Source organism: Homalodisca vitripennis, chromosome 1 (genome assembly GCF_021130785.1).
Source record: "Homalodisca vitripennis isolate AUS2020 chromosome 1, UT_GWSS_2.1, whole genome shotgun sequence".
Lineage (NCBI taxonomy): Eukaryota > Metazoa > Arthropoda > Insecta > Hemiptera > Cicadellidae > Homalodisca > Homalodisca vitripennis.
This window is the reverse complement of record NC_060207.1, coordinates 74300317-74320846: the sequence shown is the minus strand read 5'-3', so window position 1 is coordinate 74320846 and position 20530 is coordinate 74300317. Positions and strand designations below refer to the sequence as shown.

General features: G+C 33.2%; 1 protein-coding gene across 6 annotated transcripts in view; it reads right to left on the bottom strand.

Annotated features, from left to right (window-relative positions):
* LOC124364748 (protein PRY1-like) overlaps window positions 1-20530 on the bottom strand; it is a 189820-nt gene that overhangs the window by 105958 nt on the left and 63332 nt on the right. Inside the window, exon 1 of one of the 6 annotated variants that reach the window (XM_046820478.1) lies at window positions 18389-18620. The exons of 3 other annotated variants lie outside the window; for them this stretch is intronic. In XM_046820478.1, coding sequence (XP_046676434.1) covers window positions 18389-18462 — 74 coding nt within the window. In that variant the 5' untranslated portion in view covers window positions 18463-18620. Of the gene's footprint in view, window positions 1-855; window positions 991-5903; window positions 5978-18388; window positions 18621-20530 lie in introns of those variants that run through there. 2 more of the 6 variants (XM_046820504.1, XM_046820488.1) reach the window with 2 other exon arrangements.

Here is a 20530-nt window from a genome sequence, read left to right as displayed (position 1 = left end):
GGCCGTAAGATTTTGTTGTTCCACAAATATATTTTCATAGTTCGATGCTAAGGAACTCCATAATTTTAGTATTTAAATAATACTGTTTAAAAAGCAGCTATGTTATTTCCACAAATATTGTAATAATTAGTTTATCCAGGGGTTTTAATTAAAGATATCGACAATTCGAAAGGAGTTAATACTAATCTTGGATAGTGACTCACTGATCTACTTGTGTATGTCTAGTAATAAAATGCGACTGTATGAACTAAGGAGAAATAAAACCATTTGTTGTGAGCGAAGTTGATTTTTTGCCAAGGTAGGATGTAGGAGCCTTCAAACGTAAAATTGAAAGTATACAATCATGTGCTGCCATGGTATTGAAAATGTCTATAATATTCATATAACAAATAATAACAATTTATTTAATAGGATGGTTGAAAGTAAATAATAAAAAAATACTATATTTTAAAACGTTTAGGACTCACTCTGTAAACATATATTTTTTTTAACAATTATGTGACCTAAGTCATACTTTGACCGTTATAATACGTTCGAGATTCGTTAAAATACCCTTGCACACTTCAAAGTAAATGTTCAGTTTGTTGTATTAACTTTTGCTATTAATAATTGACAAACACTTCCACTTATATGTATAAATACAGTCTTTACAACGTTTTAACATTTGATTATTTGATATCATGCTTTTAAAAGTTTAACTAGAAAATAAAAATTATTGTTTTTATATGCTCAATGGGAGTTATAGTATTTATAACCTTAATTGTTTATTGAAAATATATCTTTACATTAAACATAAACAGGGGAGAATAGTGGAAAGTGAATAGTGATGCTTGAAGCGTCAACTTATTGACTTACATCAAGAGGAGCATCACGGGGGTGGTCTCCATTGTGACGACGTCTGGAGCAGATTGACGGCTGAAGACAACTGAGAACTAACATGAACACGCTACCTGCTTGTTACCTTAGCCGCGTCACTGTGCGGGGCCCGGCCTTGCTAACAGCCGGTGTCATTCGCTCACGAGGTGCCGCCGGTTTCCTTATCAATCCCCCAGGAAAATTAGATAATGAGTAAGTGCGGATGAGAAGTACGTGCTCTTCGCCGATGGGAGCCCATCAAACAAACAAGATTTGGATTTCTCCGGTCGAGAACTTGTTGGAAAGCAACTTGAAACGGCGTCAAATTTCACATCATACCCGTAATTTAGTTGCTAGCTTTCCCAGAAATTATTCATCCGTAATCTTAGGTAGAAATTGCCGCTAATTTTGCTAACAATTGCTAACCTCTACGAATCCGATCCACGGATATTAATTTGACTGAATTAAGCTGAATTTAAATACAATTTTTAATTGTCACCTTTGTGAAAATGGTTTTCAAATACAACAAATTAATAAAAACACGATTTTGTAGGAAACAATGAAATAATATTTCTAAGATTGCAGAATTACACCTCGTCAAAATAATGCTAACGCCATTAGATTATTGAATTCTTGGAGACCATCATCAAGCAACAGATATTAAATAGAAACTGCCAATAATAAACATCTGCCTGTACACGTGAGTCCAAGGGTTTGAGCTATATCGTGATTGCCTGAAGCTTAAACTACCAACGACCTTTATATTACAGGCCAGTATTGGCATGAAGGGTGGTTGGGTTTAATTTTTATCAGTCACTAAAGCTGCCAAAAGTCATCCTCAGAATATATCAGCGGCAAACCTTACACCCTACCCGGATTAATATGGTCAAAAATATAAAAAGGTAACGTGAACACATATATTTAATTACTTTAGGAAATACACTAAATAGTGGTAATTGTAAATGCTTTATAGTTAATCACATAACTAAAGCTCTCCCTGTATTTTTACTTGCACATTCTGACACATCAGGCAATATTTTCTGATTTAATTTATAGTTGTAATCTTAATACAAAATACTTTAATAATTTAATATATACTTCAACAAAAAACTGTTCGCCACTACGCTTACACTATGTAATTGTGCCAAAAACTCCTTCAATACCACCGCTACGCATATTATTAATGCGTTTTTGTAAAAATACCCACAGAGACATTTTACAAAATACAAATAAGGCAATGAGTGCCATAAAACACTTATATGTCAAATGTGGCATACGTTAACATTAATAACTCATAAATATACCCTAAAAATGTTACAGGATACACAGAAAACAGTTTTGTTTTCATTCAAATCGATTGACAATAAAGTAAACCATTTCCTCGGCGCTCTATTATAATGCAATTTGACATTTCAAAATGATTTAATATTTTCTCACAGTTAACCTGAATGAAGCATTATTCTGGTGAGAGATCACAAGGATTGAAGACGAGCAACAAGTAGCACTGAAGTCCGCTGCGGGAAAGAGAACAGTCGCCGTCGTGCTCTACCTGCTCGAGCCGGTTAATCTCAATTTGGATAATCAAATGTCGCGGTGAGACCTTGACCATCGCTGCTGCTGCTTTTGTACACTGAATTGGTGCTTTGTTGTTGAACGACCATTAAATTACGTTGCTTTACATCTTTTGTTGGCAGGAACAAGAAATTAATTCATTTTCCGCAATTCCAACGAACAATGAAAATTTTAATGTTCTCGTACGTTTGTTGAAGTTGTGGAAAATTAATTTACGTTTTTCACTGTCCTAGTATTTTTATAACGAGTTTCGTTTAATAATATATAAAATTTGTAACTGTATTAGTTTAGTTAAATGATAAGTCTTTTTTATCGGATATTGGCTGGTCTTTAGCATAGGTGTATTGTGCAAATTTAATCAATACATAATACACAATACACAATTAATCCCATGCAGTATGTAACTTTCGGGACAATGACGCTAAAAAGCGGTGAAATGTTCGTGTTAATTTCTTTATATTCTGTGAAAGAAACCGATCAATGAGGGGGTGCTCTACAATGAGCTTTATATGGCAGTGTGGCTTTTTATATCCCAATTCCAGGAGTACCCTTGCGGACTCTCTGGAGGTAATTAATATGTTTAAAGATGTATTTAAGTTTTAAAAGTTTGTTGGCGATAAAGAAAAACGAATTGTCTCACTAACGATACGTCTTCTGTCTCTGTTCCTGAAGTGCAGTGCTGAGAATAGTAACAACGGTTTTTAAATAATGCCCTGAGTCCAACAGTACCGAATTTATAGCCAAGCTTGTAACGACGAAATCACGTGTTCATGAAATAATGAGCATGGGCCGTCTTATAGCGCAGAATATTACTGTATAAGTCCGAAAGCTCCGAATTATTACTGCATTTCGTTCGATAGCACCGAATAGTTTTTCGGTCCTAGCAGATGATCGCCTTTTCATCGTGCACGATCAAATTTCACGTCAAATCTTGTGACTTCATAAGGCGAGATTCTTGGTTACTTTAACTGCTTAGAAGAATCTTGACTTCGGTGTTACGAAGCAACCATGTGAATTTGTAACAAGTTGGAAGATGACGACCGCTTGTGCAGAGCCAGGTAGTCTGTCCACGTATACTACATGTGGCAGTCGAGTGAATTAAACAGAGGTCAGTTCTGTTGATACTCGTACTACCAGCAGCCATATTATTCCTGTCATTTCCTACTTGTTTCCTGTTTCTCTATTTACTTTTATGGTACCTTATTTAAATTATTAAAAAAAAAGAAAATTTTTGGGAAAGCTATTTTTGAACGGACAGTACTCCTGGGGTAAGTGGTAGGATAGCGTATGTGTATATAAAATATAGTACACGTACAGTATGTGTGCACTGGTTACCCAATTCCTGTGTACACAAATTGTCTTTTTGACAATCAGAAAAGCTTATAAACAGATCTTATAAATCTCAATCTCTTTTAGCTTCATATCTTATCTGTTTATTATACAAGTTTACCGCCAAAAGAACCGGAAATCCTTTTTGGATTTCACCATGTGATTTACAAAGCTTAAAAATTGATATTTTAAGCTATTGGGTCACAATTAACAGTGAAAAGTTAAATTATTTAAGACGATAAAATAGTTGAAATAGTTTATAAAGAATACCTTAACAACTTCTTTTGTTCTAAAGTACTTATGTAGTGGGCAATTAAGGTTAATACGTCAGTTTTGCTAGTTACCTGCAATATCGCATGCCATTCCATTCCATTTTATTTATTAGTTATTTATTTACGATAAATGCACTATGTTGCAGTTGCTACCTTATCTCTGTTAGTCTTATCAACAGCAACTGCTGTTCACAGGACTAATATTAACTCAGTTTAGTAATGCTTCAAAAGGTAAGAAACTCACAAATGTTTATAAATTTTCTATGGATATATATATAAAACACTGCTTTACAAATAAAATAACCAATAGAAAATGCCTGAACGAAACTTCGAAGCAGATTATATAAACCCACCTTGGAACACAAACCCGTGCCGTCTCAAAAGCCATTTACTGATTAGATTTTGCGTCTTGGTTTTCTTAGAATATTGAACAGTTATTAACGTAAAATCTAGGCTAAACTCATTCGTTTTTATCGAAATCCAAGGATGAAATTAAAATTTTTGTAGCACTGAAAATTAAAAAGTTTCTTGAGGTACTAACGTTTTAAATACGAAAAACATTAATGAAGGGAATAAGTGCAATCAGGGAAATGAGATTGGCCAAAACCAGTTCATAACATACAACGTCTGGGCACTGGGTTGGCTTGAGAAGCTGATGAGGATATTCCTTCATCATTACAAACTTATAATAGTCCAAAAGCTAGAGCACTTAAAAGACATCCAAGCAAGTAATCAATAATAAATATTCATAACGGACCTTCTTTATTCCCTTAATATGTTAACCTGATTCAATTTAAAGACTTTTTGTACTGGTTTTTTTTATACTGAAAGTTTACTCTGTTATAAAAACAAAGTAAAGAAATAACATGCACCACTATCAGTCTATATAAAATCTAAAAAAATTAATTTTCGTGCATATTTCAATTCTATGGATTAATTAGTTCTCGAGATACTCCGTGAATGATGCAGCTAATTACTACTAATCAACTAAAGACTAATGAATATTTCCTCTTAAAATCCAAGAACTAAGAATATTTATAAACATTGCTGTTAAAAACTCAATTTGATAGCGGCAAACGAAGTATTATAATACTTAAATAATAATACAAGGAATGTATTGCAACCATAATCCATCAACATTTTTAAAACCCACCATGTTTATATCGATTTTAATTTTAAAAGGTTTGAAAAAGATTAAGTTTTTATGTCTTGAAATCGTTGTTATATCATTGTTTGAAACTAACTCTCAAAACATGTTTGGAGAGAAGCCAACCACACATTAAATGTTACTTTTTTGTACTGAAAGTTTACTTTGTTATAATAGTAAAAATGTATCTATAATGTGCGACATCATTGGTGTATCCCAACTTTGCTAGATGGGATATTTCAAATTACCTGATAATTATTTTGTTTAAAGTTCTGGGCCATTATCCCAAGGCGACTTGTTAAAAGGCCGTATTACGGAATCATAATACATTGCTACCATGTTCAAGTTTTTTAATTTTTATACGGGCTTTTCCTACCGAACAATGGCATATTTTGTTTTTAATATCTGTTTTACTGTAGGTTACACACATACACGCACGCACACACACACGCGCGCGCGCGCGCACGCACGCACGCACGCACACACTCTTTGTTTATTAAACCATTATTCTTTAATGTCACTGTAAATATAACTATAAAAATATTTATTTATGTGCATATTTACAAAAATATACTCGTTTCTTTTTCAGATAATGACTTCAATAATGCAGACATTCAGATTTGTTTGATTATTTAAAGTGTTCTTTGATTATCAAGAGGATAATAAATATATTTATAAAGATGTATAGGCAGAGCCATACATGATTAAACGGTTAATTCTAAACTCACCCCAACGCGAGATGCAGCACCCGCAGCTCAGGTCAAGCGGTGCACGTGAAGCACTCACTGCTCTGGAAGAACCTTCCGTCACGGCCTGTTGGGCGCGGCACGGCTTATCTAAGCGTCCATTCATTATCAGAGCACAAGGTCGTGGAAACAACGAGGTCGACTCATCACGCTTGTTAGTTAATTAGTTACGTGCTCGTTTAATGGAGCTATGTATCATCCGAACAATAAAGACACAACAAACATCGAAGTACCAAATTCGTCTCGGAATCTTAGGAAGCGTTGTCGGATTGGGGGAGGGGGCAAGTTACATTGTCTCTTGATGTTTGTAAGGTTGTATCAGAGAAAAGCTACACGAAATCTAGATCAACTTAACTTTTACTCCAGAAATAACTGATTAGTTCAAGAAATTAAAAACCGAAGCAGACAAGTCCAAAGTAAAAACACATTGCGTTTTAGGGATAAATGGTATTTTACTAGATTGAAATTTAATTACACTTTCTTGAAAAGCGTCTTCAGTGCGTTTTGATTTTATATTTGTTGGCTGAACTGTAGCGACTAGACCCTCAAAGGAATGGCGAATGTTATCTCCTCTCGATCTGTCTGTCGATCTGTCAATCTTCCGCAGAATACGAGTACATCGAGAACAGGGTTTTCCCAGACATTTGCCATCGTTCAGTGATACAAGAAATCACACTCCGTTTCGAGATCTAAAATCTGATATTTTTCTCGTGTAGATAACTAACCTAACACATTAAAAAAACGAATCATACCAGGGCGTTATGGCACACATAAGTTAGGATTCGCAACAACCATGCTGTGTGCTAACTTCATGCACCCTATCTCTAAACATGCGCTCAACAAAATCAAAACACTAATTATTAAAACAGCACTAAAGAATACAAATTAAAATAGGTTTGAGGGCTATGGCAGACCTATTGTGATTTGTATTCTTTAGTTCGGAAATAATTATTTCTTAATAATCCTTCCATCGTCAAATACAAACTATAAACAAAGAAAATCGGAACAAAATGAATGAAGAAACTTGAAATTTTGCATTAAGATTCGTTTCAACAAAGGCAATATCGAGTTTGATTATGGTTCATGTTCGACCATTCAATCTGGCTGAGCGTTAGCGAAACATATTACTCAGCGGAATATAAAGTATGAATTGAGTTTGCCATTTATTTATATATAGGCACAATAGAGTTGGTACAAGCTTCCCCCATGGAAACTGGCTGAACCTTACCGAAAAAAGTGGTCAAGATTTCTTATAAAGGATCACAAATGGAGCTACTGATTGGAGTTTTCAATGTTTTGTTAATTCTCAAAAAGCTGGAGATATACCTCTGTCTGTTTCTTAGTCTCTCTGTTTTTCGCAAGGATATTACTAGAACAAATTGAGATTTATAATTTTGTAGGCCGACTGCCGTAACTTAGCTTCCTTACGAGAATTTTAGTGTTTACGTTAACAGTGTGTTAACTACAACTGAAAAGTTAATCTAAAATAGGATACCCGTAAAATTAATCTTTTTGAAAATCAATAGCACTTTCCTTCATTCCAACCAATCGACGACGTAAACCATTATTATTAGCTGTAGCTGGGCATATTCTACTGTCAGTAGTTTCATAAAGAAAGGGTGAACACTTTTCTAACTTTATTCGGAAACACAAATACTAAATAATGGTTTAAATCTTAACCCTAAGGAAAGCTATATTGTTAACAGTTTTCCTTATTATCAGTAGATGTAGCAGACACTAACTACTGATAAAAATAGGTATTAAGCGTATTATGTATCTAAAGTTACCCACACTAGGTTAGAGGTAAAGCTGCGGCTCTCTAACCGGGAAGTCACGGGTTCGATTCCTGGGCAGGTCAATAAAAACTGGAAAATGGGTTTGGACCGTTTTCCCTTAAAATGTTTGGTACGCGCCTAAAAATGCTATTTACAGCGAAGAAATCCCTGAAATAGTTTAATTTGTAAGACTCACATCCGTGAATTGGATCCCGCATTAAAATTCTGTTGAAGTTCTTGAAGACGAAGATACGTTTAAAGAGACCCAAAGAGTAATGCGCAGTAAGTTTCCGGGCGTTTCTGGAGTGTGTAGAAATGAGTGATAACTCACGTATTTCTCGACAAGAGCTTTACTTATCACACTCTTGTTTACCCAACTAACTGCTGGTTTCACAAACGGCAATTACTCTGAATCTGTGAACAATGCAATATAAAACCAGGTGACTAATCCACAGCACGCTTGTTATCTGCTCGGTTCGTGCTCTTACCAGTATCTAAAAACTAAATAAAGGTTGCTATAATGAATTCCAGTAATAAATGTTGGAACTGTATTCACTTAGAACACGAATGCCAATTTGCAGCTCTACATGATATTCTCGCTAAACAAGGCGTTTGTAACTTGGGCAAGGGGACGATCTGAGTATGTTTTTGCTGCATATCTATCAATGATTGGTTTCACACCAACTCAGGGGACGGGGTAATGAGAAGAAGAGGAAGTTTAATTTCCATCTTGGGTTACTTACCATAACAATGTATATTTGAGTACGATATCTATATTGAAATAAACATTATATTTAGACGTATGGTGTAAATGCAATGGCGCAACATCACTCGTAACTTGAACAGCAAAAAAACCCCTGAAATTTAAAACTAAACAAAAAATAAAACTACAAGCTATCAATATATACATATATTGATCAGGGGTTTTTCGCTGTTCAAGTTACAAGTGATGAAGCGCCATTGCATTTACAAAACTTCGTGTGGGGCCACGAATACATAAATGACCATTTTTGTTTTTGGAATACGGGGTCAACGTCTATCTCTAAAATAGCCGACGACAAAATCGATATTTTTGTTATTGAATTGCACACAAAAGAATGTCACAGTCAAACAGCATGTTATAAGACTTTACTCACAATCGTAAATTAGGCTTTTTCCTTTAAAATAAGGTAAAATGAGATTATTTTATGTTGGACATCAAAGAATCCATAAATGAGTATCATACTGGATAAACATTTATCGGAAATGTTATTGTAACTTGTCGGATGTATGTTTAGAACAGCTTAACCTACACCTATGAGTCTTAAGCTACTTCTAGGTGCAACTTTCGACACGAAATCTTACAAAATAATTTGATACAAGAAAGGCAAAAGTTCATTTAAGGCCATAAACGTCATGTGTTCATAGTTTAGTGTCACCCTGTTCAAGTGTCACTTAAGTGATACGTCCTAACACGATAAACATCAAAGTGTTTAAGTTCTACTTAATGTTATGATTTACGAGCTTTGAAAGTTAAGGTGGTGCAATTGATTTTGGGGTTGGAAAGTATATTATATGTAAAATGTATAGTCCTTTAAAATAAATATCCTTAATACAAAAAATAGAAAACATGTTTTTTGACCACTCCTAGTGAAATTACAGACATTTAAAGTAGGCACTTTAATCAAGTTTTAATCACATCCAAATAAAAACAGCTTAAGATAAAATTATGGACTGTTTTACACTATGTACATGAGTTATATAGAACTGCAAGGGAGTGACATGTTATTTTATTTATAAAAAATAATCCATTACAAAAAATTGCACTTATTTAAAAAGTGTATTTTATTTAAATTTTATTAAGAAACGATTATTTAAAAATCACTTTTATTTTCCTAGTTATATTTATTTAAAAAGATATAATCTCCTTAAGACATAAATGAATAAAGCTCATTTATTTGGACCTGATTACAAAATGGCCTAAATTGCATACTTTAGTTGCCTTTATTATCATAAACAATAAAAAAAATGTTATTTGGATCTTCTTTGGGAAATTATATTAACGCGACGCTTCGAATTCATAACAAAAACAAACATTCTTAACCTACTCATGATTAGTATGTTAATTTATAAATGAATATTAATTCAAAAATATGAAATTTTTGTGTTAAAAGTTTGTGTATCACATTAAATAGAATTTTAATGCGGTTTAACTCTCTCACTGTTGATTAAGAGAAACTTGTGCCTCGATACATAAATAATTAATTTATCAGACGAGTTTTATTTGATTATGATGTTTTAACACGTCTTATTTGAAGTCAAATACTGTTTTGTGTAAAAATGCCACATAGTGTTAGAGATGAGGCGAGATAACAACACACGAGAGCAATTATGGACATATGAAGGCTTATACGCGTGACTTATAACTAATTAAATATTTCCTGGGAAATTAAAAGCGACCAACCAAGGTTGAGGGCATTTTGTTATTTCGCAGCATACAGACCGTAGCTAAAAATAAGAGAGCTACATTGTTCCTCAACACCTCATCATAGTTGTGGGAGTGCTCGGTTATCAGCAATTCCACAGCTATGATGAGGAAGATTATGTTGCAGCAAGGTCTCGTGGCCTTCGTGTTTACGATTTCATTATTTACAACAATAATAATAATTGTGATGTTGCGGAGCCGGCTTCATAAACCACAATTAACGTAATTATAATATCACGAATAACTATCGGCACAAGAGGCGATTAACTTATCTTGCAGAATCGCGTTAATTTACTAATGCGTGCATTATCCTTCATTAACTATAGAATGAAACGGTGTAAGGGATATTGTACATTAGGGGAAATATACTAATAATAAGGAAAACGTTATATAATATTCAGTTATATTACTCCAAATATAGCAATATTTTGAGAATAACGACATTGGAAAGAAAGAAAGACTCCTTCATAGTATTACAGCAAAGGGAAATGGGATAATTTGCTAACACTGATTAAGGAAGTATATTAGTTTAGAATTATTTTAATTAAATTTGGAGCCTCATCATGGATATTGAATAGACAATATATTTTTTTAACTGGCAAACTCCATGAAAAGATAATTTTTGCGTATTATATTTTCCAAAAGTAAAATGATAAAGTATTTTTTGAAAACTCGGGAAAATTAATTTCCAATCGGTATTTTTGCTATTAAATAGTGGACCTTGCAAAACATTTCTAGAACCTAATCACTAGACTGATTCTAACTTTACAATTTATTTTCCAAAAAAGGAATTCGAAAATATTCAAAAATTTATATAAAAATATTTTTAATTTAGCATTGCGTAATATTTCTAGCAGAAGTACATTGGCGCTATTACATGAGCAGGCTTACGTCAAGTTAATTTCGAACTAAATTCAGTTCTCACAATGCATATTTAATAAATAAGTCTACAGTCGTTTCTGGAATTATGTGGGAGGAAAACACAGCTATATGTTTACTGTCAGTATTGACTTGTCGTTGCCGATGTCCAGTCACGTGACTCGCGGTTTGCAGCACGCGGCGCGGCGGTTAGCGGCGGTTGCGGCGCGCAGTGACACGGCACGGTTGCTCCCGGTCGTTTCCTCGTCTTTGCAATTATTGTCATTGTGGCTCGCCTCACAGACGCGGTTGATTACACAGCACTCCGGCAAGTTCAAGGCTACCATCGTCACAATCGCACAACAATTGCTCCTCATTTCTCTCTTCCAATGAGTGTAATATATTCCCCAATCGTTTCTCAGAATCGATTTTGGATGTATTTTTTATCTTTCTATTGAAAATCACGTGATCACATCAGATGACGTAATATTTAGAAAATAAATTATTGCCTAGAGAGTTAATTCAGGTGTTAAAAAAGTGTTTAGTTTCCAATGGGTGTTTAAAATCAATGGAAAATAATTTAGTCTGTTTCAAACAAGCTGGACAAAGACATTTTACTCTTTCCTAAGAGAAAAATTTCTTTAATGTTGTACAAAATTCCTATTTGGGATGAAAATCAAACAACACGGACGAATTGTTTCTGCTTAAGAAAAACGAATAATTAATTATATTATATGGTAAAAGAAAGCAAAAAAACCTTTGTTTAGTATTATTACGCCATTAACGCTCGTCTGCTAAGGATATTACAAATTTAGGACAAGAAAACCTAATAAAACTATGAGTTGGAAAACTACAGAAAAAATTATTAAATTGTTCATTTTTATTCTCAAGGAGTGAAAAGGAATTTTTTGGTCTAATGAAGAGTCAGAATTTGCAAAAAATCTGTAAACTTCGTTAAGACATGGAAAGAACTTTGAACGAACGACGAAGAACAAATTACGACTAAATTATAGGCTGTATGTAAGCTGGACGCACTGGAAAGTACGAGGTACTAAGCGAGTGTTTACTTCGTTAAGACATGGAAAGAACTTTGAACGAACGACGATTACGACTAAATTATAGGCTGTATGTAAGCTGGACAAGTACGATACTAAGCGAGTGTACTTCGTTAACGAACGAACGACGAAGAACAAATTACGACTAAATTATAGGCTGTATGTAAGCTGGACGCACTGGAAAAGTACGAGGTACTAAGCGAGTGTTTACTTCGTTTAAGACATGGAAAGAACTTTGATTACGACTTATAGGCTGTATGTAAGCTGGACGCACTGGCAAGTACGAGGTACTAAGCGAGTGTTTACTTCGTTAAGACATGGAAAGAACTTTGATGAACGAACGACGAAGAACAAATTACGACTAAATTATAGGCTGTATGTAAGCTGGACGCACTGGAAAGTACGAGGTACTAAGCGAGTGTTTACTTCGTTAAGACATGGAAAGAACTTTGAACGAACGACGAAGAACAAATTACGACTAAATTATAGGCTGTATGTAAGCTGGACGCACTGGAAAGTACGAGGTACTAAGCGAGTGTTTACTTCGTTAAGACATGGAAAGAACTTTGAACGAACGACGAAGAACAAATTACGACTAAATTATAGGCTGTATGTAAGCTGGACGCACTGGAAAGTACGAGGTACTAAGCGAGTGTTTACTTCGTTAGTTTTCAATGCAATTCAACCATAAAAATTGTATAAACTTGTTAAAAATGAAATGTTTCCTAGTGTTAAATACCAATGCTCTTCCTCCTACTGCATAATACTATAGAATATTTCCGCGTCGGTAACTGTCAATGCATATTTGGTTAATACAATTGTATTCATTACATATACGCTATGCAAATAGCATAATAGTCTAAACAAAGAACAAAGACATTATAGTCTAATCTATTTTGACCAGACTTGTTTAAAATTAAATATATGTTGAATCTAAATGTTTAAATAACTTAAATAAGATCACTATTTCAAAATCCATTCAACAATTTGTATTTTATTGAGACCAGTGTTTAATATCGACTCTTGGTTGGAGACAGAAACCAAAGAATCGTATTGCCAAACATGAACTAGGCTATATCATGTTTATGTAAAAGACCCTTTTCTAACAATGCTCTCAAAAAAAGTGTTGTATAAAACATTTATTCATCTTGAGGTTTTTGCTTTATTTCCTGAAAACGTGTATGATATTAATCTTGATTAACATATAGGCCATATAATATTCATATCATAATTATTCGTACAGTACCCGTAATAATAAAGAGATATAATGATACGTTGCTTCCATCCTATGACTTTGCCCTCTTTGGTCATATATTAATGAAATTTAGTATCGATCTTGTGATCAACCAATAGAATTACAATGTCGAATTTCGTTAGGATCGTTTCCATATCAACACTTATTATGATATAATAGGTGAATATATTTTTTTATCGAAGGACTATGCCATGCCGTCTTGGCACCAATTGGTTTGAATAACGAAATTAGGTTTTGTATTTACAAGGACAAAATTTTTGAACAATGGACTTAAAATACGACACCCTAGATGTTTTTTTAGAAACAAACAGATATTCATTAGAATTCTTCGGTGTATTTCGAGTCTAATGCTTCATAATTTCCAGTGAATTAACAATAGATATGTATAATTTTCATCTATTCATAAACATTATCCTAACCATAATAAATTGAAAATATATTACATTATTATGTAATATCTTTGATAAATACGGTATTATCATCATACTTATCGTGCTATATAAAATAGTACAAATTGACAGTATTGATGTTAATTTTCTCTTTATTTGAGCCATCTAAGTCATTTAGCCTTTTAAAATTAACTCACTACCATTAAGAGTAGAAATATTCCAGTATTACTGTCTTTGGCCCAATTGGTGCCAAGTGACCTTTCTGTCACTAACAAAAATTCCTCTATCGACTGGCTATTTAAGTTCACAATTTCTGTCTGTTAAGTTGAACTTTTAATTGAAATTTTAATGAACTTTGACACACTTCCCTCATCAATGGAAAATGACGGTTTACAAAAAGTAAGCAAGCTGAATTCAATTGGAGTTATGGAAAGATTATTGGAAAGTTATTGGATCGAAAGATAACTTATTTACAGTAAACCTACTGTTCTGACCACATATTCTGATACTCTATAAATTCAAATTTTTACTGCTATTTTTGGAACTATAATTGTCTTTTCTTTTCTAAAGTTACAAAAAAATTACAATTAAAAATCGTTTTGTTCATTATAATAGAAAATACTTTTTTCCGAATGTTGTATTGAAGTTGAATTGTTATTAAATTGTAAAGCCCAGAACATGTTTTCAGCTCTGTTAGATAAAGCTCAACTACACGTGAAGTGCGCTGGATAAATGGTTACATTTAGACGTCTAACAATTTAGCTGAGGGTCCTTATCAATTGGCCAGGACTATTGAGATGTGCGATCTTGAAGGACACACCACTTAACGCAGACCAACGTTTCCGTTCCGAGTCCCAATTACTGCTCGCACTGTGGCGCTATTGGTGAGCCACTTACACAGCCTCAACACACATGAAATACTTCGCATGTTGAGGCCGCTGAAATGTTTCTCAGACAAGTAAGAAGGGCAAGGGTATTACCGAGAGGTTGACTTTTACTAGATAAACCATCATTTCTCTTTGAAATGATTTACAAATTATCAACTCCTCAAAGGTAAAGGTGAGTTGGGTAATAATTTAATTTTTTATTCTATCACTATTCATTATAGCGATTGTACATTGATTTGTTACCATACCAAAAATACTATCGACTAAGGCTAAAGGACTGATATTCTATCGGTGCCAAAAGCAATGTAATGTTATTTCCCTTGACTTGGTTAAGGTTCTACACTAAGGATTCTCAATATTGAGGCATAACTATCATTGTTTTGTAGAAACAGGCAACAATAAACACTAACGTAATGCGAATGTTGAATTTAGCTACATTTCACCTTCCGTGTAGTGCATCGTCTGAGATCTGACACTGGAATCTGGAGTCCACGTTCGTCTGATAGGATCCAGCAAGACAGTAGGGCACTTTGACTTAGCCTTGCAGTAGTGAAATTTGTGATATGATCAGATCTCAGAAGCTTTTTTAGGCGGAAGGTGAAATGGAGCTAAACTCAATATTTCCATTGAACTATCCCTTCCCACCATGGGAACTCTCAATACTCTACTTGACATTAGTTTAGTATTAACGTATATAATCAATATATAGAGTATAGTCGTATATGTAATACATTAGAGCCGTATATGTAAAAATACGACTAAAAGTTTTAACTCGACTGTTTTAACAACTTTAATTCCTGCACATTTGTCCTTATTTCTTAAGATTTCAAAATAGTGGCCGTTCAAATTTTGAAAAAGAAACAGTTATATCTTAGTTATTATGCATCGTAAATCAAATAACAAAAGTATTTTAGGACTTATATGGGTTGTTTTATCTTATAAGATTTAAGATTTGTAAGTATATAATAACATTGCATTGTTATAAGTGACTAAGTGATAATTTCTAACTGATTGTAATTAATTCAAGTCCTCGTTTTTAAAAACATCTGCTTAAGGTCTCAAGGTGATGGATTTCCAAATATTTAAAATTGTTACAAGTATATGTAAACTTTAAGAGACATTGTACAGTGTTGTACAAGTTAAACCAACAATGCATCGTCAGTTTGACATTTCAAGATGTGATATCTCCCTCTCTTCCGACTAAGCTGGAAGGGATAATATACTCGTGAGTGGCTCAGCATCCAAAACTGTTTTAAAAAAGCAGAAGTTTCACACAAACTCATAACGCGGGTATAAATTACGAAGAAAACATACAACACAAATCTCCGGAACATTCACCACGCTGCGCTGCGCTGGCGAAATTTTATTCACCCCAATAGTACAACATCGCGCCGGAGTTGTTGGCAATGGCTCTGGCAGACGGAATAAATGCGGGGACTAAAGCATTAGGCGAGGAGAAGATTTACTACCGAGCGCTGTTTTTACAACAGAATTTCCCTAATGTCGCCGTTGCGAGGATATCTGACCCGCCTTGCTCTAGTACACGTCATCATCCTCCCGCATTGGCGACAATCAGAACACAACTTCACTAGTATTTGTTACCAAACACTTCTTGGTCCCAAGTATTTCTTACTTCCAACACTGTGATACAGATTCTTTAAAATATTATACTAAGGAATTACTATAATTTAATTCTTGCACAAGTATAATCCCAGTTTGTAGGAATATCTGCAGTTAAGAATTATGAGTTCCTCCCACAATGTTTAGAATTTAGGAACTGCATAGGGAAATGTGTACAAATATCAAAACATCATTATAAATTTGATTTTTAAATATTTAGCTTTGAAAGTATTAAAATTGTTTATTTAAAAATAAAATATCTCTCTAGTGAGAATGGTTGGAACAAGTGGCATATTCTTGAATCAACTGACATAATACGATTTGTAGGAATACAATAAAACTATAAATACACCGACATACAAATCCGTGTAGGAGACCCAACCTCCTGGGTTAATATAACAAAATTATAACTAGAATGTAACTTTTGAAATTGCATGAACTATAAACTATAGTAATGCATCCTAGAGAAACCCGTCGCTTAGTTTTTAATTTAAAACACGTGCTCTTAGAGCTCTTAGATCTCATTTACATAAAAATGTAAAAAGCTTTATAATGAAACAGAATAGTGTTCGGAATTATTCATGTCAATATGGATCAAAATTAATGTACGTCAATATACTGCACATGGTGCAAGTCAATGCTGTGACCACAGCAACGCTGATGGTATTGACATAGACGTACTATCGTACATACATCAGCGTGAACTACCAACACTCTGGTATGTCACACATTCAACTTTTAATAATGAACACATTCAAGAACGATTAACATTTACAAGTTCGCATGGCAAAATTTGTTTTTCAACTCGCACAATATTATAAACTACAGAACTAATATTAATCCTTACAACTATTTTAATTATAAATAATAAAATTACTTACATTGAATTTTTCAATCAACTTAATTCATTAAATAGTACTTTTTTGTTTCTCTAAAACGTTTGTGAACTGGATTTTACTAAACTTGAACACGGTACAAAAACTAAAACCAACAAACAAGATGAGGAAGACTGTATCTGATAGTAAAAACTTAAAATCGAGGTACATTGGAAACTGGACTTGGTGGAGATCCTGTAATTCAGATACATGGGATTCAAATGTTGAGGATTCTCGTAGGCTACAGTGTTTTGGAGTCGGTGTCCTGTCCCGAGACATCTGCACGGGCCTCTTAGGTGACATTCTTCCTTTCTAATTTGTTCGGTTTTTCTCTCCTTTGTGAAAGTTTAGACTATAACATGAGAAATTGGATTTCAATACAACTCCACATGCAATTGTGCTATTTATATACGACGCTACATCTCCCTACAGTCAGTTCGTTACAGTCAGAGTTCGTCATCTGTTCATATTTGAACGAAAACACAGATTTCTCACAGTTTCATATTGTTAATTTGTAACTGAGATAAAACAAGTTTTCGTCAACGCCACACTTTATTGAATTGCCCAAAGCCGACTATTTAAATTGTGTATAGATTCTTGAAGTGATGCGATTGGTGTTTGGTCATGTTGATTTGTTTATAAATCTCGAACACATTTAGGACACATCCCTTTAAAATATTTTCCTTAAACACAGGAAAATTGTTAAAAGTTTGTTTTGTCCATTTCAGGCGGAATTGTAGGCATTTAAAGAAGTGGGAGCATTTTGAAATCACGCAATCAGAAAAAACTGTTGATAGTAAATATATAAATTTGTTGTAAGTATGCAAATAAAAATAAAACTAAAGGAATTACATTCTTTTATACAAAAAAATCTTTCAGTAATAATTTCATGAAAATTGTTATTTTCTTGTCATCTAATAAATCTTATTTTTATTTTCAAACAGCATATAATTTCCTAGAGTAATAATATCAATTAGTATACATAGTTTACGAATTTACATCTTTCCTTTCTGTCGATTTTTCCTGGCCTCTTTCCAACATTACCCAACCAAAACTCGAATTGCCTATACCTCCTCGTGGAATAATAGATAAACCATGTGTTTTCCTGTCTTCGAATAAATTCTTTTAAATAGCTGCGGTTAAGCAAAATCTTAATTAAACCTCCTTCATAATTTAAAACTGGTATAATAGTTTTGTCCTTTAAAGTGTTTTGCTAACGGCAAATTATTACAAAACCAATTTTATTTTTGAGATTATAAGAATATGTAGAAACACACAAGAAAACTTACAGAACAGAGCATATGAAGGCGACGCCGGCAGGGTATGTTGATGTTGGTTGACAGAGGAGGTCGAAGTATTGCATATCGTCGCAGTATCTGTGGTCACTAAGTCAATGTCACTGTCACTGGTCGAAAACTTGCAGTAATAGTGATAGTGACAGGACAACTGACTGGACACATTCTTATCATAACAATACCTGTCCTGATATCGGCGTTGTTGTGTAAAGCTATTGTTCGTCCATTGTTCACTCTATTGTGCTGGTTTCCAAAATACAGCGAGGTGCAGAAGCGGAAAGAGCATTTTTCTGCTTCCATAAACGTACTTTCTTTACATGTGTGCCTGCTTAAAACAGCCAATATTCTAAACGAGATATTTATTATTTAATACCTCCGTATAAAAGTATTTATTACAAAATATCGTAATGTATTGAACTCAAGTGAACAATCTTTTTATTATGGCAATAATTTGAAAATATACTGTCCATTAAAATAGGTACTGCTTTGAAGTTGTGAAAAATAGAGGGTTTTTTAAAAAACGCTTACAATCAATCCCTCCTTTCCAGTAGTATAAAATATAAGAAAGTTTAGTTTTACCTAGTAAAAATATATGGGTTTCGTGAAAATAATCATCTAACGTCCAGGATCTAATTTAAGAAGCAAATTGGCTTACAGTTATAGTGAGTGGAAACCTGAATACGTTGTATTAGTTTTAATAGAGTATTTTGAAACGTTCAGTCCAAATATATATGTGTCATACAGAAAAATATCCTACACTTTATGAACATATTCTATAATGTTTGATAAGTTTCCTCTTCTTTGACCCATTATGTACTTGTACTAGTATGGCACAAAATGCACATATCTAAATACTCTTATTCTAATATTACATAACAAATCACATCTAATAAAAGTCAATTTTTATTTAGGGTAAAATGCTATTGAAACCGTGATAAGAAAACCATATGGATTATACGATCACGATGAAATTAGGCAATTCATGAACTTTGCTAGAGAATCCTTTAACTGTTTTCTGACTATTACAAAATTAAGATTTTTTTGTAATTTCTAGATACTATTTTCACCTTTTACATCACATTATATGGTTAACAATGGTATAAACAATGTCTTGTAAAAAATCTCCTTTAGTGAAAGATTTTTTTATGTGTTCACAAGAAAACGTTGTTCCGAATAATTCTCAGAGATCTCTGTTATTGTGGAAATAGTTCTTTTGAAAAATCTTTGCTGCTTATATTGGAACTATATATAATGATAAAATATAAACTATATTTTTAGGGCAGGCTCTTCTATAATGGACGCAATATAGCAATGGCAACTAATTGTGGTCATCAAATTTTCAACCGATTTTCTTATTTGACTCATTTGATAAATAGATAACAACCCGAGCTTAGTTTATATAAGCGCTGAAATCTAATAACTTACACATATATTCTTGTAAAATTTAACTCAATTGAAGTTATGACTTAGAACTCATTGAAAAACACTAAACTTATTAACGTTTGGACTTTTCAAGGCTTGATTATTATTTGACCGTGTTATACTTCCTGTATGACGTAATAAAACATAAAAAACGTTTCGAACCATTATATAATTTGTTTAAATATTCAAAATTTTTGATAGTAGATAAATATTGATAAATTATTTCATTGAAACTTAATTAGTTTGGTTTTAAACAGTTTGAATTACAGAACAAACATTTTGACATTTGACATCAGCATATATCTTTCAATAATGTTCCAATTATAAACATGCTGTTTCTTTTTTTATGGGACATAATATAACAAGGGTACATCTCCGACTTTTCAACCTAGTATCTGTGTACGGAAAGCTTAAAAATTTATATTTAATACCTTTTAAATACTATAAACATTTATACATTGAGACTACTACAATGTCTATCCCATCGTATCATATATTGTATTGTCAATATGGATGAAATAGACTGAATTAAATAAACCGATTAAAAATATAATTACAAAAAATAAACATCCCAACTTGATTTGTCATTTGAAATTGTCATTGTATGAATCGGTTACAGTTGAGAGTTGAGACATTATGTTTACTTTTTTTTTAATTTGGTCCATAATAAATTAAAAACGAGTATGTCAGTATTTACAAAAGTATAATTCATTT